This window comes from Hippocampus comes, unplaced genomic scaffold (genome assembly GCF_001891065.2).
Source record: "Hippocampus comes isolate QL1 unplaced genomic scaffold, H_comes_QL1_v1.1 scaffold176, whole genome shotgun sequence".
Classification (NCBI taxonomy): domain Eukaryota; kingdom Metazoa; phylum Chordata; class Actinopteri; order Syngnathiformes; family Syngnathidae; genus Hippocampus; species Hippocampus comes.
This window is the reverse complement of record NW_017805826.1, coordinates 1,959,489-1,984,564: the sequence shown is the minus strand read 5'-3', so window position 1 is coordinate 1,984,564 and position 25,076 is coordinate 1,959,489. Positions and strand designations below refer to the sequence as shown.

General features: G+C 41.7%; 1 protein-coding gene across 2 annotated transcripts in view; it reads left to right on the top strand.

Moving 5' to 3' along the window:
• The window catches only part of dlgap2a (discs, large (Drosophila) homolog-associated protein 2a), a 110,193-nt gene that overhangs the window by 45,399 nt on the left and 39,718 nt on the right, over positions 1 to 25,076 (top strand). The window contains exon 2 of one of the 2 annotated variants that reach the window (XM_019887201.1): positions 23,917 to 25,052. In XM_019887201.1, the coding sequence (XP_019742760.1) occupies positions 23,985 to 25,052 (1,068 nt within the window). In that variant the 5' untranslated portion in view covers positions 23,917 to 23,984. Of the gene's footprint in view, positions 1 to 23,916; positions 25,053 to 25,076 lie in introns of those variants that run through there. The other variant, XM_019887199.1, reaches the window with a different exon arrangement.

The window sequence follows — 25,076 nt, the reverse complement described above, 5'->3', positions numbered from 1 at the left end:
CTCCAAAATCAATGGAGTTGATGCTTTGCCTGATTTGATAAAGACATAATCAAATTGAGCGTGATAACAATGACCTTGCCCCTGAGAGGGACGGACAGACAGTCAGACAGAGAGTAGGACAGAAAGGTTCCATGTAATACTCAAACTGCATCAGTGTTGTTTCACGATGACATTCGGGACTACGGGGGCCTGAGGGGGGCGGTGATGGGATCCCAGGGGAAAACGTGCATGTGCGCACGCATGTATGTGAGTTTTTATTCAGAAAAGTCGGCTAAATCCACACAGCGTGTCTATTAACTTCTCCCTAGCTGTGTTGCATTGAGACAAACATCATTTGGGAATCCTTTTTATTTTCAGCAATTTGACAATGACATTAATCTGTTTAATGAAACGTTGATGTTCAGCCAGCAGTGGGTTTTTTTTTTCCTCTTAAGGACATTATCAGATTATTTAGTCTTTAAATGCCCTATTTTTTTTTTTTTTTTAATACAATCACTAATTCTGTCAGTAGTTTTGTTTGTGCTTCATCTTCCAGCACTTAATGAAAGCGCAATGGCAAATTAAGACCCAACGCAATGAGCCGAAAGTCGCGAAATGTTCACGGGCAAGGCTGCCAACGAATACATTTTTGCAAAGTATGACATTGGACTGCAATATACACAATCGCCATTCCCAAGGTTTGAAAATATGTGACTTGTTATGTTTCGATCATTATTTTTCATGATCTCAACCCTTTCATAACATGATAAGCTGTCCACTGTAGTAACCGCTGTCCCTGAAAGGGTTAATACTGTATCCCTTATCTGATCCACTGGTGAAAGGACACTTGGATTCTCTCCTCTTTCATCTAGGACTGCTTCAAACAACAAAGTGTATGCAGGAAAAGTGGTTAAGATTGGATGACTGTCCATTTTTTTAGGCGATGTATTGTGTTATATTGTTTTCTTATTTTATGTGAACTGTTTTGTCAAGCACTTTGTTACAGTTGCAGCTGTTGGGAAAGCGCTATATAAATAAAGATGTATTGTATTGTATTGTATTGTACCTCAGCGCATCGCCCCCACAGTGCAGAGGTCATGGGTTCGATCCCGGCTCTGGCCTTCCTGTGTGGAGATTGCATGTTCTCCCCGTGCCTGCGTGGGTTTTCTCCGGGTACTCCGGTTTCCTCCCACATTCCAAAAACATGTATGGCAGGCTGATTGAACACTCAAAATTGTCATGAGGTGTGAATGTGAGCGCGGATGGTTGTTCGTCTGTGTGTGCCTTGCGATTGGCTGGCAACCGGTTCAGGGTGTCCCCTGTCTACTGCCCGGAGACAGCTGGGATAGTGTTCTGTCTTTTTTATGATGCCCAACTGAATCATTTCAATCATGTTGTAAATCCAGCCTCACACTTGGGGACTTTTTCAAAAACTCTCAAAGGGAAAGACAATACGTTTATTATTTAGAATACTGTCTATCCTTGCTGGTCAAAAATAAGCAATGAAAGACTGGACAATGATGGGGCAATTTTACGTCACTGGAAAGTGCAGGTCTCTAGACTCACCTTGGTATATTGAAATAATCAGAAACTTTCACTCACAAATGTGTATTATCTCTCATGCGTGTTGGAATACATTCTGTCAAGGTCTGACATCTCATTTTGTATTTCTGACACTCACATAGATGCAGACTGATTGTGAGCCAAAATATGAGCCTCAACCTTCAACCGATGCATGGACAATTTACTCTGTCCATCATAAACCAAATTTTCGCGGGACTCTGAACCTTATTACAGGGATGCGGAGATGACATATGAAAGAAGGTGGCAACGGGGGAGTCCACAGAAGTGACGGGTGCAGGATAGGAGGATGAATACGTTTTGTGGAAGCAAAGCAAGGCTAAACAAGGAATGTACAGTGCATATTAGTCCCATGCCCGTGCTTGCTGACTTTCCCTCTGGAGCACGGAGGGCATTTTGGACCAACAAATAATGACTCAAGCGTATACGTAACCCTCTCCCCGTGTCCTGTCCTCTACTCAATTGAACATCATAGATTTGTCATTTCAAGAAACCCATTTACATTGTATGTTGGTCAGACGAACAGGATTCTTACTCGATTGCCGACCAAGGTTGGTGTCTAACAAAGCAGGTTTGGTTGTATGTGAGGAGAGTACTGATGCCCTGTCTTAGCACAGGCGTCATCATGTGTTTTTTTTAGCTCTTTTTAAGCCACGCCATTAAGTCATGAAAGGGTGGTGTACTCATCACTCTTTGGTTCAAAGAGAGAGCAGAGAGAGGAGAGGAAGTTTGAAGAAAATATGACATTTTAAGATTGCCTGCAGCTGCCCAGTAAAGTAGGATTAAGGATGCATGCAATTAATTCTGCAAGCAATTTCTTTTCCTTCAGCAGGTGGCAAGCAAAAGTGCGGTGGCGAAGCAACCTTTTGAGCTCATCATCGAGAAACGGAAGTTGCTCTCTCAGCTTTCTAAAGCGTTGCATTGTCTTTCCCCCTCACCTTGATATTTTTAACACGAACACCCTTCAGTATATCTTTGGGAAAATCATTTTGATTCTTCAAGGGGGCACCTCCGGTGGGATATGTGACCAAAAAAAATAAAAAAAAAACATACTTGGCAAAATAATGAGGTTGGAAACTGTAAGGGAGCAGTCGTGACAGAGAACTCACTTCAGTTTGAGTGCAGACATGACAGTGTGTGTCATTATTTGAGATTGAAATATAACAACTGTCTTTCACACTCAGATGCAGGATTGGAAATTAGCATAACATAATCAGCATACTCACCATCTCGGTGGGGAAATTGCACCTGATTATCAATAACACAAATTATAACATTGCTCAGTACAGATTGTGGAGTCTGCACGTATCACTCGTAGGAAACTGAAACAAGGAGATACAGGCCCCTTTTGACACGAGTTTTAATCCAGTAATGTTACGCCTCACCTGTTTTTATGGAAAGGCTTAACGGAACATGACAGAGAGAACTCTGCAGTGGAGTTCATAATGGTGCTGTAGCAGTGTCTGGAAGTTACCCAGCAGGAATTTTTATGATGGTGCATTTTTTTTTTTTTTTTTTTACTCACACCAGCATTACTTGAAATGCGTGGCACTAAAGCAAGGCAGCAAAATAGTGGTAGAAAAATCTCTTGGCAAATGGTGACCATCAATATGCACTTGGGGTTATTCCTTGTGTATTTATTTGTTACTGTTGTTCTGTCCTTTCGCAGTAGTTGGAAGACTATTTGTCCGTGTGCTTCTTTTAAGTGTGGTTGCTTACTGGAATGGATATTCCGTAATAGTTTTAGCAAATACTCTCAAACCGAACATAGCGGGTAACAGCATTACGGCTCAAGGTCATGGGGGTGTGCTCGCTGTGAGTGTGCCACAAGTGCACAAGACTGATTGACACCTCACGAGTAATGCCTATCTCTGATTGGTTGTTCTTCCTTGGTTGCAGTGGTTTCTTAAAAATCAAATTGGGGGTACAAGATGGGCATGCGAGGGCTGTTTTTTTTTTTTTCGTATTATGGCATTTACTTGTCAAAATACCCTAAGGATCACAAATTCCAGACATTTTTTTTCATATTTTTTGCCATGGGGAATCTGGCTTCTTTTATGGCCGGATCACATGCAGTGTGCCAGCCCCCCATCCTGCTCCACATATTGCTGGGCCAATGGCAAGCCCGGCTTTCATTAGATTGACAACAAGTGGGCTAAATGTCTCCAGCAGGAACTGTCTTCTCTTCCGCTTCGCTTGGCCGAGAGCGAGAGCAGACCGGTGCTTGCTTCAACTAGGAGAAGCAGAGCCTAGAGTGTGGAATCACACATTTTAACTGATTGTATGTGGCACACTGATGCATTGCCCAAAAAAACAACTTATGAGTTCACTAAACCTAAATCCAGAGCCCCAGAGCATGATGAATGCTAAAGCAGGCAGTGTTTCCCAAAGCAGCTGCATTCTAAGTAATGCAGCACTCCCGGAGATACAGTCAGTCCAGCACAAGAGATCCAGTAACATCTCTCGCTTGCCAGTTCAGAACAGACCATCTTTGAAATCGTCACGCAAGAGGGACAAAAACCGCAAACCATTAGTGTGAATGTCACGGTTTGCGTGGTGGTAGTTTGCAGGGAGGGGCAGAGTTGGCTGACCGAAATTAATTTAACAAAAAAAAAATTACAAACAGGAGTACACTGGAAAAAAACTCACTCAAATACTCAAAGTCTAGAAAACCACAGGAACCAAAGTACCAAAAACCTATGACAGAAACATAACAGGGAATATGGACATGAGTCGATTGAAGTCTATCATCGTATTTGAGTCTAATGACCAGCATGACAGATTAAAAAAAAAAAAAAAAGTGACTGACCGAAGTGTAATGTCCAATATAAAAGCAATATTTCGAACACTGTGAAAGTGGAACAAAGGGTGAATATTCAGAGCCACCTTTAATTGAGCATTTGCTTTTCAGATCAGGTCGGAAAATGGTTTCTAATGAAGGACTTGCGATTCCTGACTGCTTGTGTGTTGGCTCCATCTTCCTCTCTCCCTTATTTACCTATTTAAAATGTCAATTTGTGGCTAGCGCTCTGTTTCTGCCCCCGGCCAACTCCGGATTTACCGTGGTCTGTTTAGTCCTGAAGTAGGAACACCCAAATTATGCTGATTAGTATATTTTTATAGTTTTATCAATCTTTCTTTCTGAGTGATCCTTTTTTTTTTTGTTTGTTTTTTGCAGTAAGATGAGTCAAAATTATGGAGCACCAAAGTAATTTGTCATCTTTGAATTTACATCACGAATGATTACATAGCAGCGTCAACTTGCCACATTTAAACGCAGCGTCATTTTTGATTCCAATCAAAGTTTATTTCTGCACTCCTTTTCGTGCACGTCTCTGAGGGATGCATTGCTTGGCTAGCCAAGCAGAAGGCAGGGCCGCAGATATCGGATAATGCCCTGATTCACTTCTGAATCACGAGCACTGTGTCTATGTATAGACTAAGTGATCTCAGAAGAGTGGATTGAGAGTGGGAATGACTGATGGTAGCTGTCTTGCCACAGCAATGGTGACTCATTGAGCTCCACTTTTCACCTTCCTCTATTTGCGCATCATGTTCCAACTGAGACATTTCTGTCAGTGGAATTGTCTCAGTTTTTGCAACAGAGCTGACGTCATTGACATTTGACATGGTTCTGCTAGAGCAGCTTATGAAACGGGAATGGTTTGCCTCATCGCTGTTGTCCTCGAAAATGTATTCATCGTGGCACAACGCTTTAAAACCCGAGCGTTTTCGGCCTCGACAGAGAAGTTTAAATTACGAGGTAATAAAGCATACACAAACATTCAAAGTACAGAGAGTCCAACAGCAATTTCTTATATGTTGACGGTGGGGCATCTCTTACTCGGCAGATGGTTGAATCATTTCATTCAATTGTTATCCAATGTTTGGCAACACTGACCCAAGCTCTGGCCCGACAGTGTCGAGCCAATTGACTCCCAAATTTTAAAGCTGTAAGCGATATAAGATGTGCAATGATAATACAAATTGATTACAAATGATGCACTACGATACACAAATAAGATCCAATGCTGAATATAGTCGTAATGGTACGAAAGTGTCACTATGATCACATTTGAATTTAAAAAAAAAAAAAAAAAAATCAGGAAACAATTCATGCTGCAGAATGTTGCGGAGCAATCCAATCTCAGTTCTGTTGAGTCCACAAATGGGAAATATTGATCTGTACATATTGTACAAATAGTTGTGATGACCTAATGTTGAGTATTTATGTATGATTGCAGTTAACGCCAACTGAGGACTGGTTTCCATAATCCTTTTTGTGGAAAGTGGCTGGAAGATCAGTTATATTTTGATAACGGGATGCTTTTTTTTTTTTTTTTTTTAATAAATAAGACTCAGTGTTCTCAGACCACATTTTGCATGTAGCCCATTTGATTGTATAGTGGTCTTTCCACTTGCATCCAATTTTAACATACACGTTTTCTATGTTGGAACTTCATTATGTTGAGATTGAACACCGCCATAATATAACCTCTGTATCTGCAGCTGTATTTGCTATTAACCCCTGTGCAAATCAGTGAATAGCATCTGATTTGAGCAGGGTCAGACACATTTCTCAGTGGCTCTAAAATCCATTGCCTCCACTGTGACTCAGGCTTTGTAGCAACCTAGAGACATATGCCCACCGGACCAAAAAGTAAAACTTTGGGAAATTGATCCTGTTGAAGGAGCATCTTCATTATCGCTAAAAAAAAAAAAAAAAAAATGGGTTCTGCATTATTGAACTTTGCATAAACACTTGGGTCAGTTACTTTCAGCGGTGCCATTACGGTGTGGTGAGCCTGTGCTGTCTGTTGCCTGATTTTAATCAACTTTAATCAGCTCCATACATATTCCCTTGCATATAATTATAGTCTGTTATATTTCCCTTCTGGACAAAGGAAACTGTATGCAGGGTTGTATTCCGATACAGTTATTAATTACCTGTTATAAAATGTAATAATGTTGTAAAATAGTAATGTAACACATCTGCGAAGGCACCATTAAGGCAAAAAGGTACCTGCAGTTTTTGGAGAAACATATGCTGCCATCCAAGCAATATCGTTTTCATGGACGCCCCCTTGTTTACGTCAGTAAAACAATGCCAAACCACATTCTGCATGTGTTACAACAGCATGCCTTCCTTGTTAAAGAGTACATGTACGAGACAGGCCTGCCTGCAGTCCAGACCTGTCTCCCATTGAAAATTTGTGGCACATTATGAAGCGGAATATATGACAACGGAAACCCCCGTACTGTTGAACAGCTGAAGCTGTACATCAAGCAAGAAAGGCAAAGAATTCCACCTACCTAAGAAAAAAAAGGCATTATGCAGTAGACTAAATTGTTTCGAACTGCAAAGTTTTGTGCAGCTTTTTCCCCACAAATTTCTGTGAAATTCACCTCAGGGGTGTTCCGCTTCAGAGGTACCACTGTGCTGTCATTACTCTCAGCTTCAGCTCCTCCCATCCGCCTTTTTCTTCCTTAGTAATCATTTGAACCCTATACAATGGGGACACAAATTAGTGTCCTTCACAAACATGCAAAGCCAAATTCAAAAATGTCTGCAATTATCATGCTTGTTGTTTTTACTCCATTGTTCATAAAAATAATGTCTCACTGTTACAAGAAAAAAATGGCTTTATTTGGAAGGAAAAAAGATTGACGCTCTTTGGTGTCAGTGACTGTTCAAACACTTCCTGTGGAAAAGCCAACCTCGGGACGCAATAGCTGACCCGTTTCCTCCATCAATCATCTGCCGTTTGTCAAAATATCAATGGGTTAATTGTGTGTGCAGTCTCCTGAACCCAAAGAGCCCCCCCCCCTCCACACCACCAACATCCACATTTCTTGGAGGGCTCTCATATTTATGTGGGCCTCAGGACACATTAATTGCTCTTTTCATCCTCAATGGGGGTCACTTGAGGCAAACTGTAGACCTGCGGTCAACTTCTATGAATAATTTGTATTGAATCTCATTCATTTTGTTGCTTGGTTACGTAATGGCCAGACGGTATTTTTAATTGGAAGGCAAACTTCAGTGCGGAGTTTGCGCTCTCAACATTTGTGACACTTTGCAGGAACGGTCGAACAGTGAGAGTCAAAAGTATGCATACACCCGCTGAATGTTTATTCCTTCATTGTTGGCCAATCTAGGTGGTGCACAAATCACTCAGGGAAGACTCTGCAGCGGCCAGTTTTCTTTTTTTTTCTTTTCTTTCAACTTCTCCTCCACAAAAGAAAACAACACAGACATGAATAATTCAATATAGAAACTTCACAAGTGATTTGTGGCTTACTAATGAGGCCTCTCATTGCCAGGCAGAATTTGTGGTGTACATTCATAAGTGCTCCTCAAGCCATTGAAAAAAAAGATTGGTTGAAGGCCACAGTATTCTTGAGGTTCCTGGAAGTTGAAGCGCTGGTGTTGGTAGTGAAGGAGGCGCAAGGAAGGCATTTCACACTGCAACAGTGATTTCATGAGTATCACCTTGTACTCAATAGTTTTTGCAAATGAGGTGGGGTCTGATAAAAATGGGTTAGTACAATTCTATTGATGATGCATTGCTAATCACAAAATTATGGGGGCGGTTTAAAAAAAAAAACTGAGATGTCAACGTCTGGCTGAAAACCTCGCTTCAGAATGGTGTTCTAGTCTCACTTTAACACCCGCGTTTACAGAATCATCCCTCCTAATCCCATTGTGTACTAAAGTGTCAGTGGTGGCCCACTATGTCTTCGTGAGTGATGCTCGGCTCTCTGTAAAAAGCACGCACGTTATTAACTCAAGCTCTTGACTATGCGGCTCTTGCTTTTATCAGACGGACAAAACACATTCCATCAGCTGTGGTTCACTGCTCAAATAAATCAACACACCTGAAGTGGTGGTTAAGAATAAGAAGCAAGTTTGTGATTATACGGCATTAAATGAGGGGAAACGTCCTCACTGAATGTTTAATGTATTCCCCGGTCATTCATGCAAAACAATATTAATCCATTAAAAGCATGCCTCACTGAATGTCGGTTAATTAGTCTTTGGTCCACGTTTCCTTCACCTGTTCTCACTGTTCCTGCTTGAGCAAAAAAAATGACCTGAAGAGATTTTTTTTGTTTTTTTAATCACATTTTTGTGATGACTTGTATGCGGTTTATTGATCTGAATAAACATCTGAAACCGTTAAACATTGTCCAAATGGTCAAATGAAACCACGCACATGGTGATGTTTGTTTCAGGCTTCTTCGTTTATTTTATATGCCTTTTTTACAAGGCATACATGACGAGCTCAGGCCTCGGGGACAAACATCTGAGGCTAATTTAAACACACGACAATGATTCCATGGCTACCCTCTGGGTCCCATGTTGTTGGATATGAAAATGAGGGTGGGAAGGATATCACAGGCACTTTAATTGATTTCAGACCGCCCTCATGATGTGCATTTGTAATAGCCACACAGTTGACAACCCCCCCCCACACACACACACACACACACACACACACGCGCGCGAATGTGTTCATGCATAATTGAAGAATCACAGTAACCGTGAGGTCAATATTGAGGTAATTAAGTTTGCCAGGTGTTTACTGTGATGAACCATTGTATTTTCACAAAAATTAAAAAAATGGGTAACTTTTACTCATGGTTGGGTTAATTATCTTGACCCAGCAGATTGGGCTGAAGATTGCATTTAGGCGAGCTGAAGCTGGTTGCCATTTGTTAATGGAACACTCGAAATTGTCCCTGCGTGTGATTGTGGGCGCGAGTGGTTGTTCGTCTATGTGTGCTCTGCGATTGGCTGGCGGCCAGTTCAGGGTGTACCCTGCCTGCTGCCTGAGGTCAAATGGGTTAGGCTGCACCACGGCACACCCGTGATCCTCATAAGAATAAGCGGATTAGAAAATGGATGGATGGATGGATGGATGTATAATTAAAGCATATGTTAAGCATTTGATAGAGTGTCGAGTTCACCTACCGGTAATCTAAAGCTGCAGTCAGGAATATATTTTGTGCTTGTTTGTTTTTCTGTTTTTTGTTTTTTTGAGACGTGTCCAGTATAGTCCACCAATACTGCAAAAGTCATCAGAAATCACTGCAGCATTGACGTTGCTTTAAAGCTGTTAATTTAAGGGTCTATTTACAGACATTGTCTAAATAAATATATATTGGAATGTTTCAGTGACTGTGATTGGATGGTGACCAGTTCAATCTCTCGCCCAATAACAGCTAGGACAGGCTCGGACACACAAGTGAGGAAAAACGCTTCACAGATTATAGATGGATGAAGGATGGATGTTTCAGTGAATAATTGTATTTGCCTTCTGAGGCATACTGTGTTTAGGCTCAGTAATGTCATTTCTTTGTTGTTGTTGAAGTGGGACACAGCTGGCGATTGTCACACATTCCGATGCTCTGCATGCGGTTATGACTAACGCTGTCATCTTGCCTGTGATGCTCTTAGTTTTTCCTCAGTGAGCAACCCGCAGCTCAAAGATGAATAAACCCACTGGGGAGTTCTCGAGATGGTGGGGCCATTAAGAATGGGATAGGTGTCTGTCATAAATTTAAAAAAAAACTTGTGACAGAGATTAAGATTAAACGAAGGTTGTTCAACTTCCAAACTTTGAAGTCATCCCAAAGACTTTAACACTTTGCCTTTAGAATCCCATAAATGTATGGTGCGTTCTGTTTTTCAACATATTAGAATCTAAATTGTGTATAAAGGAGGGTGGCCCGGTGTCCAGTGATTAGCGCGTCGACCTCACAGTGCAGAGGTGCGGGGTTTGTTTCCGGCTCCGGCCTCCCTGTGTGGAATTTGCCTCTTCTCTGCGTGGGTTTTTTTCCGGGTACTCCGGTTTCCTCCCAAATTCCAAAAACATGCATGGTAGCGTAATCGATCAGGTAAAATTGTCCTTCAGTGTGAGCGTGGATGGTTGTTCATCTCTGTGTGCCCTGCGATTGGCTAGCAACCGGTTCTGGGTGTCCCCCGCCAACCACCCGAAGACCGCTGCGATAGGCTCCAGCATCCCCCGCGACCCTTGTGAGGGTAAAGTGGATCGGGAAGTGGACGGATGGATTGTGTGTAAAGTTTAGATTTGTATCATATGAGCGTGATGGTAGCGGACCCAAAAAAGCTTGGCGGTAGGAGAACTAGGGAGTACTGAACAAAACGTACTATACAAAAAAAACACTTGCAGTTTTACAGTGGAAAAGCTAAATCCAAAACACAAGTCCCCTAGAAAATGGCAATAAACCAAAGTGACAAACAAATAAAAACCCATGACAGAAAAATAACGATCCAAACAAAGACTGACAGAAACCTTAATACAAGCAAAATGACGAGACAACAAGGAACACCTGGACAAGACACAAAGGGTTGCGGGAGCTGATTTGATAACACAAGGGACCCGGGTGACGAGAACAGGTGGAAACAAAACCTAACGAGGAAGACAAAAAAAAAAAAGTACATGAGGAAACAAAACCAAATTTAATCCAAACAAAAAGTGAATCATGACATATTTGATTCACAGGAGAAAAGCTCTCATTAACATTCAAGAGGGAAATCCAATTGGATCCATTAAAGGTATTTAGCAGCCAATCATAGTGTATTAATGAGCACTTCCTCTTGCTGATAGAATCTATTATAGCATCGGTCTCATGATTCATTTACAGATAAAATGCTCAGTGCTTACTGGCGTGATTGAGAATGTGCTTACTTTACATTACTTCCGGTAGGGATGTGTTTGTCTTTTCTTCCCACATTCTTCGCTTAGTACCCTTCGTCGTAGTTGGTCTCCAAAATTTAAAAACAAAATTTAAAATATCAAGCCATTGTCTTCATTGGGGTCCCGGATGAGCATGAGGCTTTCCTGACTGATTGTGAGTGAAAAACAGGGAGCACCCTGTACTGGTTGCTAGTCAATCTCAAGGCGCTGATAACCCACGCAATCACAGGAAGGACACGCAAGCTCGACACACAAAGGCCAGAGCTGAAATGTGAAGCCTGAACCTCAGAACTGTGTGGCAGACATGTTAACCGATATTTCATTGTGCTGCCATCAGACAGCAACCAAAGATTAAATTCTAACTTTTGAGCAATCAAGATCGGCTTCATATGGAATGAGTCTTACACAATTTCCATCTGTAGTGTAGCACTTCAAAATGTATCCACTGGCTTGGTGACCTCTGCTTCACCCACACTCTCTCTCCACTATGCTTCCAACTAACAGCACGCAGCTTCCCAAATACTTTGGAACCGATGAGAATTGAATTTGTTTCCATGCATATTGACACACCACAAAGCTTCTGGGAGAAGAGGATGGTGAGATAACATTTTTTTTTTTTTTTTTTGGGCAAGTCAAGTCAGCCCGATGAACACTGTAACGAATGTGACACCTGAAGGAGGTTTGTTTATTTGGTACCCCTTTGCTACGATACGCAGCCTGGAGAAGGCGGCCTTCAAACCTGAGACAGCTGGAGCCGTTTTGCTCATGAGGAATGTGTCGGCAGTGTTACAGAAATCAATGGACTGCACTTAACCACTCTCCATTGTTAACAAGAGAGACGCAAGAGTTTGATCTGTTTCCAATCATATGCTGAACTGTTGCTGTCAATAAATATTTATTTCCTCTTCCCTTCTGTTCTCTTTTGACAGCTGCTAAAATCCAATCCAGTGATTTGAAAAATCTGGCATCCGTGCTTTTCACATTTCACGGCAATCCCATTACAGCTGCTTGTGTTGTGGATCTGAGAGGGAAACTAAATCAGCCTGCTCCCTCCATTGAATTACTACTGGAATCATGTGCTTTTAGTAACTGCCTGGGGAAGCACATGAAAGTGTGCCGGCTCCCAGAAGGGTGCTTTGGTGCAGATGTCGACTGTCAAGTCAGCATCAACATGATTATCTACATTTCCCTTAGTAGTCACCTTGATGAGGTTACGCACATACTGCTTTGTTATATCTTCGCCATTTTTTTAATGTGAGAGACTCCACCCAGGACACGGAAAAAAAAATGGCCAGTGTGTGTTTACTGCTCCTCTTGTGTGAGGTGTACACTGAAAAAAAAAAAATGATGAGTTGAATTAAATTTAATCTGGTTGTACAGAATAAAACCATCCAGATAATGTTTTGGAACTAGATGCATCGTCTACCTCAAAAATGTATCAGGATCCAGATGATTAGATGTCGTGCAACCATTCGACAACATAAAATGGAGTAAATTCAAAACACAATTTTTTTTCAGCGTACTTGAGATAACCAACGCAGCATGCCACAAACATAACAATATGTGCCATCGACAATCGCAAATGTCTTCGCTGAAGTTGAAGACATGAAGATGTCTGTCTTTTGAATCAAGACGAATCTGTTGGACGGAGCAAAATGTCACAGGCAATCCAGTCTGCCGCAAAATACAAAGAAGTAGTAGAAGAAGAAGAACTGGATGATGTGAGGCTAATTGCTAGCTTATCCGATAACTACATTGTAGTTGCAAATGCTTCCTCTTGTCATTTTCTTTTTTTAATTGCGGCAAATAACTTTGCGCACCGGCCTGTGGTACGCTGGCGGCCACTTAAGGTTGTAACACTCAGGTCATTTTCTAATTCGCTACGGATTGTCACATGACAATCAAAGAATCGGGTATGCTCCTCTGTGTTGACCAAACACACAAACTGTATGGAGTTGTGATTGTATTGAGCATGAAAAACATTTATATGATCCTCTGCCCTGATTGTTTCCGAGCATATCAGAGAGGGAAGATCGTTATTAATAGGCTAATCAGTGAAGATAATTTGTGAACGTGTTCACATTTGTTGCAGTACAATACAATACATCCTGATTTATGTGCGCTTTCACAACAGCTGCAGCTGTAACAAAGCGCTTAACAAAACAGTGAACATGAAGTAAAATAATAAACACAACACATCACATAAAACACGAACAGTCGTGCAATCCGAATCACTTTTCCCTCATATCCTCATACATACATACATACAGTCATTAGCATGCGTCTACGGGTTAAAAAAAAATAAAACATGTAGAAATATCTCATGTATTACTTATGAACTTATTTATTACCCACTGTAATTGCTTAATTAGTGGTGGGTGAAGGACTTTATTACTACTTATTCCATTTTTCAAGCCACCATTTTAAAACGTTTTAAATTTTGAGAGCTTATTAATCAGTGCAAAACGCTTTTCATTTTGAATAGTATCTTGCGGAGGCTTTGGTACGTAATTATACACGTCACGCTTTTATGAGTTGCATTTTTCAAAAGCTCTTCAAAAAAAGTTTTGCTGTTTCAGTTCACTTGCAGTGGGGCCAAGTGAGGGTTCTCCTGCGGGACTGGAGGAAACAGTATTGGAATGCTTGTCAGTGGGACGTGTTTGGTATTGTTCAACCGTGGCTCTGTATTCGACTGTAGTTCAACATAACAGATTAGGAAGAAAGGTCAAAGCAATGCTTTTTTATTTCTATCAGACTTTTGTGTAACTGTCAAGAAGTAAATTGTCCAGTTTTCTAACACCAAGGCCTGCAGGGAATGTACCAAGATTTGCTGTGCCTCTTCAATAGACTAACTTGGCAAGGCAAAAGTATACTTGAAAGTTTTGTTATCTTGCAGAGCATTTCATAAGGTAGTCCGAGTGTGTGTGTGTCTTGCTCTATATGAAAAGTTTCCCGAGGTAACTGATGTCCTGATATTGCGCTGCATAAATAAAGTTGACACCGATTGACTGGACTTATATTACAATACTTGCAGCTGAAAGCGCTTGAGTGGGCATCTGGACTGCATGCCACTGGCTGCTAAATATTTATTGTATGCTGTGTTTAGAGCGCACCCAGGGCATTGTCAATAGTGCTTCATTCATTTCCCTGCTGTGAAATCAGGCCAGTAAAACACTGGGACAGGCACTTAAACTAATTGCATTTTACCGTAGACACGTCCAGCTTCACCTCCATTACCTGGAGCAACATAGGCCAGCCTTCCTTACTCCAATCTCCCTGCACACAAATGAGTATTTTCTGAATAATGATAATAGTCGTCGTTAATGTTATAGATGTGATCACCGATGTCATAACAGGCTTTGTACGGCAAGGGAATTAGCGTTCCGAATTTCCAGCCTCTGATGTCCATTGCGCGCTGGCCATCTGATTATTTGCTGAATTACTTTACTGCAAATGCTTTAACTCTTTCAGGGACAGCGGTCACTACAGTGGATGGCTTAGCATATTATCAGGTTACGGGGTTAATGCACTGATTGACTTGTAACAGTGTGGTTAATTATGGAGAAATTTAATAGATGAGACATGAAAACTGAAGTCATTATGGTCACACCCCCCCCCGATCTGAGCAGCCATAGTCTGGAAAAAAAAATGTCGCCCAAGACAAAATGCGCATTAGAAGGCAAATACCTCATGTGTTCTGCTCTGGACAAACAGCGTGAATTCAAACAGTGTTTGAAGACCTTTAATGATTTTGTCAATGTGATCAATCAACCGCAGTGGGCATGCACTGGTTTGATATTGATTTCATTAACTTTTTATTTAATCCCTGTTGAATGAGTGCGTGCATACGAAACGTCATGGTGTGTTGCTACGGTAACAAGAAATAGTTCCGAGGCTACAAACGATTGTTTCATGCGAGGTGATTTAGTCTTCTCTCACACTCACGCAGGGTTTTCCTGCGTTTCACAATTGGCACAATTTGTGACTTGACTGCAGCTGCACATTTATGATTTATGATTCCAGCAGGCACATGCGGCCATGTGCAATATAGTACGTCACTAAGCATGAGAGATGTGAAAGTTCCTCGTTGAACATTTGTACGGCTGTCGCAAATATAATTTTTCAATCTTTGTGCTTTGAGGAGATTCGACTGGAGATTACGGTGTGCTGAAGACAGTTTTACAATATTGTGATCATAAGTTTGCATACCAATTATCCTGTTCAAGGTCACGGCAGCGGCTGAAGTCTTTCCCAGCTGATGCAGGCTAGAAGGATATGCTTCATGACTTCAGAAAGAGAATGAATCTCTCAATCAGTGGAATGTCATTTTGAATATTTGTATTATTTATATGTTATTGTTGACTTCCAGTGGCAGTGTCGTGGTACATGCTGCTATCTTGGGCACGGGCTGCACAGGTTTGATTCCCGGCCAGTGCCCTAATACACAGCCATTGCCAGTCCCAAATCCAGATTGAAAATATGTCAGAAAGAGTATCCGGTAAAAACTCTGCTCACTTCTTGTGTACTTCGTTGTCGTTGCTGCCCAGTGTTGACGCTTGTGGAGTAATTTTTACCTGCAATTTGCGTCTATAAGCATACAGGTTGATTTAGGACTCCAGTGAAATTTGAATATGCATGTAAATAGACGAATATAGATTCTAAATTGGAATTAGGCATGTAAACATGCAGCCTTAGTGTGAGAGGGACAATATACCCCACATGGCTAGTACTCAAATCAGAACCTGAAGCACCAATGTCTGCACTCATTCAATTTACATCACCTCAGCGCTCTGTATGTACTTTTTGGGTGGGGGGCAGTGGATGCTATGATAAACACAGACGTCAGTGCGTATGCTGACCATGTGGAAGGTATGAGTGGTGCAAAAAATATATATATAAATCCAAAAATTATCTAACTTAAACTTGTAGTTGCATGGTTTAACTGAAGTCTTTAAGCATCATATGGTTAGTACTCCCAAGTTGGTGGATGGTCATTGATACAAGTAAAATTGTAAGAAAATAAAATGATGGGAGTCAGAACTGGTGATGGTCATTTGCATCTTTCTTTTATTTTTGTTGTTGCTCTGCACTTTACCACGTCTCCATAACATTGAGAATGTACAGTCATGAAATGTAATAGGAGATGATTAGATATATTTTTTTAAATGATATGCACAGTATGACATAAAAGAGCAACCAAAACGTTGAACAGCATAAAAGCCTCAAGTATTGTCTTTCCTGGAGGAACAAAAGAACACCGACCCTGACGAATTAAAATTCCTGACTGACATCTCCTGCTTTGTGCCCCTTTTGATTGGCAAAAGAGACTGGAAGTGATGAAGAGTGCTGAGCACAGCACAGATAACATGCTTCATCATTAACGGGCTTGTGATAAGTATTCAAGCATTCAGCAGCTTCCGCTTATCAGGTCACTATCATCTCTCTGCAGCTTAATGCTGTGGCTCACAACCCTGTCGGTAAAAACCGGTGTTTGAGTTAAATAAAATTATCATTGACGTTTTTGAAGAGAGTCTACTAATAGCTCCATCACAGTGCTGGTGCTGATAGAATCCTGTTGACAGGTTCTTTGGATGGCACATTCAAGTTTGCGCTACCATTTGATTAGTGTCATCCAATATCCTCCATGGGGAATTTCCATGCAGGTGTCACTCGGTAAGACACGTGTCACTTGTTCGCAAACTCCTCGGACAAAATGGACTCTCACTTCTGGTGGCTTCTCCGTGCTTTAATCCACTCCGTTGTTCTTGCATGCACAACGGTGTGCAGCTGGGAGCCAGATAGTCCGTGTTAAGGTGGGAGTGGTGTGTCCTCCTCCACGTCTGGCATCCATACAGCACTCCCAGGTGCATGAGCACCACCGCATGCAGTACCGCTAAATCCATCAGGTATCGCCCGAGGGGATATGGAATGTGCAGAGGATGCACATTTGTCAACAAAGTGAATAATGAATGATGCTTTTTTTCATGGAAATATTTGATGTCACTGTTCCATATTTATAAGGAAAAATGAAGGCTTATTTCTATGAAAACACCACATTGAAAATCGCCTAACGTTGATGTTATTGTTGCATAGTCATGAGAATGCACGGTTTGGAGTCATATTTTGGTGAACAACCATAACCCTCGCCTGCATGAAGTAAAATAAAATACATTTATCTTTGTCAAAACATGAAGTAATTCATTGCGGGGATGTCTCACTGCGTCTTGTGCATCGTTAAAACTTTGCATCAGCTGGGCATGCAAACCATTTGTCAACACTTCACATCCAATCATTAAACTCCCAGACTCAGATTTTCATGTTCATGTGAATGGGCTCACGCCGAGCCCCTTTATGTCTGTCTCTGGTCCGTAAAATTTCCCAGAATGCCAATCGTCAGAAAGAAATAAAGATAATTGAAATTGGTTGATAACAATAAATCTTAACAACCATTAATTGTAATGATTTGATTATCCATCCATTCATTCATTTTCAACACCGGTGCCGGAGCCTATCGCAGCTGACGACGCAAAAGGCGGACGACACCCTGAACTGGTCGCCAGTCAGTCACAGAGCAATGATTAGATTATTGTATTTTAAATTGACCTGATAATTTGAGAAAATACATCACTGAGTGGCCTTGAAAGAATAAGAACACATTACCTACCACACACTGAGTGGCCTTGAAAGAATAAGAACACATTACCTATCACACAACCGTATTGTATGGGATGGCTCACATATTTTTTTTATCACAGAGCGATGATTAGATTATTGTATTTTAATTTAACCTGATAATTTGAGAAAATACATCACTGAGTGGCCTTGAAAGAATAAGAACACATTACCTACCACACAACCGTATTGTATGGGATGGCTCACATTTTTTTTTTTCGGATTTTTAACCCTTTCAGGGACAGCGGTTACTACAGTGGACAGCTTACCATTTTATCTGGTGACAGGGTGCATGAAAGGGTTAATGTACTTTAAAGTGTGCTGAGTCAGCACTCAGTAATAAAACAGTATATATTTGTTTCATTTTTATCTTTTCTCAGAGACAGGGTTTCTATGAAGGTACACATCAGTGACTTGCTCTCAGTTATTGTTCCGAACGGAGCAGTTGCAGTTACAGCTGCGGTGCCGCGGCTTCATTTTTAGCACAGTTGAAATGTATGCATGAATCATGCTGTGCTGTCACTTCGATGGACAAGTGAGCAGGATATGTGCCAAAGCCATAAGCCGCTGCCTTATTTTGATCAAAAGCGCTATGGTGACCATTACAAGGCTTGTCGAGCTGACAGATTGCTTCTTTGACACTTTTTCCCTTGGCTTCCTTTCAAACCTAATGACTCAGGCCATTGCTGATTTGCCCTGAGGGTTGAAGACACAATTCTCCTTCCTACAGTTTCCGAGACAAAGGCCAAAATTCTGGGGAGAGAACATTTAACCTTTGAGGAAATTGATAAGAAAGCCTCTCTATTGATTTGCTTTGCTCAGAAAATACAAGTCTGAATTGACCACGGGTATCCGGAAGAGATTCTGCCAGAATGACTTGACGTAGGCCAGATGGTGAAGGCACACTTCAGTTGGGATTGATTTGTTTAACCCTAAAGGCCTGTCGAAATGTTCAACTTCGAAACAATATATACAGTACTACATTCTTGACCAGGACAGAACACATTTACGTATATAATCTCATCAATCCGATTTTTAAATTGAGAGTAGAGGAGCATTTGAGGTCAGTGCCCAATTCTGATTTCCAATTTTGGATTTTTGGACTGTCCATCGACATCGAAGAGTGGAACAGTTGCTGCATGGGATTTGTGCCGTTAAAATCTCATTTTAGTGTTTATTTTATTTTATTTCTACTACAATTCCATGTGTAAACTTACTGAATACCGTATTTCCCGCACTATAAGGCGCACCTAAAATCATTCAATTTTCTCAAACGATGACAGTGTGCCTTATAAATGGATCAACATTCTGGTTTCTTGAACGTAGTATTTTAAATGTTCTGTAAAGTGCTTTGTTACAGCTGCAATGGTTGTGAAAGTGCTATATAAATAAATCTGTAATGAATTGTATTGTATTCCCTTTAGACTAGCTCTCGCTAGTGGATGCATAACGCATTCTTAGCCACTATTGTAGCTTCTATTCTATGCGCCTTATAATGCCTTATATATGAAAAAAGTTCTAAGGCCATTCATTGAAGGTGTGCCTTATATTCCAAAGCGCCTTATAGTGCGGAAAATACGGTACTTTGTCGAGCAGGCTTTTAAGCGTTCACCATGACAACATAATTCTGCCACACAAATGTCACGTGAACATATACTATACTGTAAATCGGTAAGAAATTGCAGATCACAACATGCAAAAACAAATTATTTCGCCTCTCTTCGGTTTCATTCCTGAAATCTGATGACACAATGCTGCCATTTTCGAAACATTTGACCGATGGATGCGTTTTGACTGGTCAAACAGTGCACACATTGATGCTGTCTCAGTGTGCTCAAACATCAGACACAGGTAAATTGATTTTATGGCCCGTATGCATCAGACAGCCAGGGTGGCTCACATGACAGGCCACTAGCATTGCAACACGCTCTTCCATATGATGGCGGCCGGAACAAAACAAAATACACAAAACACATGGCAAGTCTTTTTTTCTTTTTTTTAACCTCACGAGGCAAAGATCAAACATGTTAGATCCTCACCTCAAGGTCTCGTGAAAGACAAACCTCACTCAAAACTATGCACACCTTGATTCCACCGTGCACACCATGATAAACTGTCCACTGTCGTAACTGCTGTCCCTGAAAGGGTTAATTACAGTGTTGCGGTATATGCCTGCTCTCTGCGTCTCAATCATCAGTCAAATCACAGCCTTTGCCATTAACAAATGTTTTATCAAACTGCGATTATATTGCAAATGCAATTAATCGCTCAGCCCTAGTACCAGGCCTAAAACACTTGTTGGATTATTTAAAGACTCTAAGGTCTCCACATGGATGGATGGATGGATGGATGGAAATTCTCCACAGGTATGAACGGAATTGTTTGTTTTTGAAACAAAAGAGTGGAAATTGAAGCATTTCTTCCTGATTCATTGATTGATCGATTATTGAAATAATCGTTTCTTGCAGCGCAAAGAAAAAACATGGCCAGTATAGACAGTATCAGAGCAGCAATTTTATCAGAAAATGACAACAGGAAAAAAATTGGGAAAGTCTTTTTTTTACCTCAGTTTTCCTACACATCCTTGTATTTCATACGGATGGATGCGAACATGCTTTCTACATACTATAGACAGTATGCCCCCGATATAAACTGTTTTCAGATAGTGCCGACTCTTTTTCTACCTCTGTCTGGGTGTTTGTCATAAATATTGAAAACAACCTGACGTGAAAAGAAATGAAAAACTCTATCCAATGTAAAACATGATTCCTCATTGCCTTGAGGATGTTTTTTTTTCCTCATAAGAGCTCTCGTTCCATTGGCCTATGAAAGAGTTGACACTAGAATAGAAGCTAACCTCTGACAAGTCTGCATGTGTTTCATTTCGCACTAGTCCACTTTATTGTCTTTAACATCTGTCCTTAACTCCAGATAAAGTTTGGGGTGGCAGAGGAGTGGGATCTGTTAATGCCACTCCGTTCAGATATAATGCTATTTAAATGCTAATGTGTTTGCTCTGTATTTGTGGGCCGTGCAGCAATGTCAAACAAAAACTTCACAAATGAACCCCATCCGTCACTTTCAAATCAAGATTGCTTTGACGATGTCACTGCCAACAATCAAAATCATATTTTCTTGTTGAAATGAATGTGACAGGTGACTCTTTTGCAAAATGTATTTTTACCACAAAAAAAATTTACATTTTCATCACCATTGGTTTTGTTGGAAAAGTTGCATACTTATTGACCTTGTTCCTTGAAACATTGAGTTGATGTGGTACATGGGCCAGCGAACCAATTTCATGTCATTTCAATGATGAACACCATACTGGTAAAAATGAATAGGCAGCTCGGCGGTCGACTGGTTAGCGCGTGGGCCTTACAGTGCAGAGGTGCACGGTTTGATTCCATCCATGCAGTCGCTGGATGCAAGAGAAGCCAATGTGTGTAGGGGCTGCCGATAACCCTGTAGAATCGACAGGCCCCCTACTTGCCCGCAGATGTCACATACTTGGGGTTTGCAAAGCCATTGTCACAGAGAGAACAGCTTCTCCTCTCACCGAGTTACAGTCGCTTCAAAATGTTTTACACGATTTTTTTTGAATAATGCATCCACTCTTATTTCCTTCCTTTAGTCAAACGTTCACATTATAAATTCTGCAGAGGCTACGGGGTAATGAAGAAAGAGAGAGGAAGGACAGATTAGTCCTGTCATCTGTGGTATAATCCTCGGAAATGCCAAAACTCTCGCCTGGAGATAATATATTCAGCGCAGCTCTCCGGTGTACCTGGAAGAGTCCACAGTCAAAGGACGTACGACAGTGACGGAAGTTGCAAAAGATTGTAGGATTTTCTCTATTGATCATCCACCCTCATCCTTATGCTACCATTACTAGCAAGTAAACTCGAGTAGAGCAGGTTGACCTGATGTAGCCCGCTGTAGAAGTTCTCTGATAAATATTTTCATACCGCCTGAACAAAATCAGCTTCTCCTGAGGGAAAATGTCTTATCTGCCATGCCGCCCCCACATGCATGCTTAGAGTAGCCCAGATTAATTTTACATCAGACTGTCAAGTGGATTTCCTCGTGTAAGCCTGGTAAACAACGAGAATTTGTTTTCATCTCAACAGATGGAGAACGACAGCAACGGGGGAGCACGGTTACATCTCAGGGGTTGAGATCTTAGCTCTCATTAAAGTCAGTTGGAGAGGAGTAAATTTGATCCACTTTGAAAGATCAAAAAAAGAGAGCATCCACCCTTAGTCAAAAAAACAGAGGACAATGTTGAATATAGAATTTTATTTTTAGGCTTTCATTTCCATGGCCTTCATTATACAGGAAGTTTGTAGACTCTTCCTTAAATGTAAAAAAAAACACAACTCATAAATTATTCAGTGATTAAAAAAAAAATCTTTAGACTTGAGAAAAGTTATGTATTCAATTCAGATTTACCAAAAACAGTTTGACCATCAGCTGTAAGACACGTTTGAGAGTAAAATTTGAATCAGATTGAAGCAAACGCTCAGTCTAGCTCACGCACATTACATATTTCTGGAATCAAGCAGCTAAAAAAACAATTACTCGCTTGTTTAATTTCACACTCCATGGGTGGGTAGTCCTCTAGAGTCCGAACTATTTGTGTGCAAGCAATTAAAAAGTCAATTTTCCATCATATGTCCCCTTCAAGGCTACATAGCCAACGGACGCAAAAGTAGTAGGGCCAAGGATGTCTCTCCAACTCTCACACTCTCCTCTGGGCTTTGATGGATCACAGCCGCACCGTACGCTGATGGGCTATTATTTCCCTGTGAATTGGATAAATGACAACGCAAGAGCCATCCAACCTGTCGCATCACTGCTCTTTTTTTATTTTTACTTGTCTTTTTCATCCTTTGTCTTTTGAGCAGTATGCCTTGACACATCTAAGCAGGGCGAACGTCTAATGATGTTGCGGGAAATGTTTTTAGTGGAACTTCAGTAGGAACGAGTGCTGGGGACTAAGCTGTTTGTGTGTCAAGTCACTTGAAAATGTGTGTGGTTGATGTGGTGTTTTTGTTTTTTTTTGCCCCTTCTCAATTCAATGTGCTTTAAATGTCTCTTAAAAGTCGAATTCAGTCTGATGTTATGATTGATATATTTTTTTAACGACTCATTCAGAACATCCTGTATAGAGTTAATCATACAATTATTCATACCATAATACATTTGGGAGTTGGACGTTTTATTTTTTGCTGGATATGACATAACATTGTGGAAAAAGACAAAAGAAACAATTCTAAAGGATCCTGTTAACTTCAAGTATGTTCTCAGTCATCTGTAAATAGAGAAGTTTGCACGTGCATGTCTATGAAAGTATGAAAACCCGTAAATAATTTTGGCCAAAAAACTTTCTTCAAATTTCACCAAAAAATGAAATCATCAAGGGCGGCATGGTGGCGAGTGGTTAGCACTTCGACTTCACAGTGCAAAGGTACTGGGTTCAATTCCAGCTCTGGCCTTCCTGTGTGAAGTTTGCATGTTCTCCCTTGGCCTGCGTGGGTTTTCTCCGGGTCCTCCTGTTTCCTCCCACATTCCAAAAACATGCATGGCAGGTTAATGGGACACTCTATGTTCGTCTATGTATGCCATGTGATTGGCTAGCAACCAGTTCAGGGTGTCCCCCGCCTACTGCCCGAAGACAGCTGGGCTCCAGCACCCCCCGCGACGCTTGTGAGGATTGAAAATGGATGAATGAATTCATAAAATAGTCCCCCAAAAAGTTTTCTTTCAAATCTCTTGCATCTTTTTCCATTATCTTTTAATAGCCTGTCACGAAATAAAAAAATACACCGCAAAGACAATTGCTGGCGCATGATTACAAAGATTATATACAACCACCCATTTGAGTTTTTCAAACACTTTAATGCACAGTTTGAGTTCTGAGACCTTCTAATCTTCTTTCTCCGCCACTCATTTTCAGACCATCAGTATTCATGGTCACTCTCGCCGTACTTCGATGAGGAAAGCTACTCCCCTCCACGCAAAAACATGAAGGGTCTATCCGGTGGCCGTCCCGCCCACCTCCAGCTCACCTCTCCCACCTTCGCCCACACGTGTGGCTATGGAGATGTCGACCATCCCCTCGAGCATCATCTTCACCACGGAGATTCACGGCCCCCGCACTACCTCCTGAGCCCCACCGAGAGCTGTCCACTTGAAGGTCGCCATCGCTTCTCCCCGAGGAGTTCCATCCACTCGGAGTGCACGGTAATGCCAGTGTCCATGGCGCCTACGGACCACTCCGTCTCATGTAGCACTTTTCCACGCATGCATTACGGAAGCACTTCCCGGGACAACGGGGGCAACCCCTCCGGCGGCAGGGATGACAGTTGCTCTTCCTCGCATGGCGGCAGCGGCAAAATGAACCGAATCCCAGCGAATCTACTTGACCAATTTGAGAAGCAGATGCCGCTTCACCGAGACGGCTTCCACACATTGCAGTACCAACGCACATCCACCACAACAACAACGACAGAGCAGCGTAATGAAAGCCCTGGGAGGATCCGTCACTTAGTTCACTCGGTGCAAAAGCTATTCACAAAGTCGCACTCTCTGGAAGGTTCCTCGAAGATGAACGGTACCAAAAGCGATTCGCATCGGGACGGCTCGCACCATCATCACCACCACCAAGGCCATCACAAACACAACAAGCGCAGCAAGAGCAAAGATCGCAAAGGGGACGGCAGCGGGAGGCAGCGTTCAGGAGGTTGGTGGAGTTCGGACGACAATTTGGACAGCGACAGCACATACCGACCGCCGAGTGTCATGTCACGACACCCCGTGGACCAAATGAGTCACTGCTACCCAGATTCAGTGCACAGCCACTTAGCGGGAGACTTATCGCTAAAGACTTCCAAAAGTAACAATGATGTCAAGTGCTCAGCATGTGAGAGCATCGGCATGGCACCGGAAGGCAAATTCATGAAGAGGAGCTCCTGGTCGACGTTAACAGTCAGTCAGGCCAAGGAGGCCTACAGGAAGTCTTCGCTTAATCTGGAGAAGCCCATGACGCCAACAGACCTCAAGTCCAACCTCAGGTCATGCCACTATCTTCAGGTGAGTTTCAATGATTTGAATATC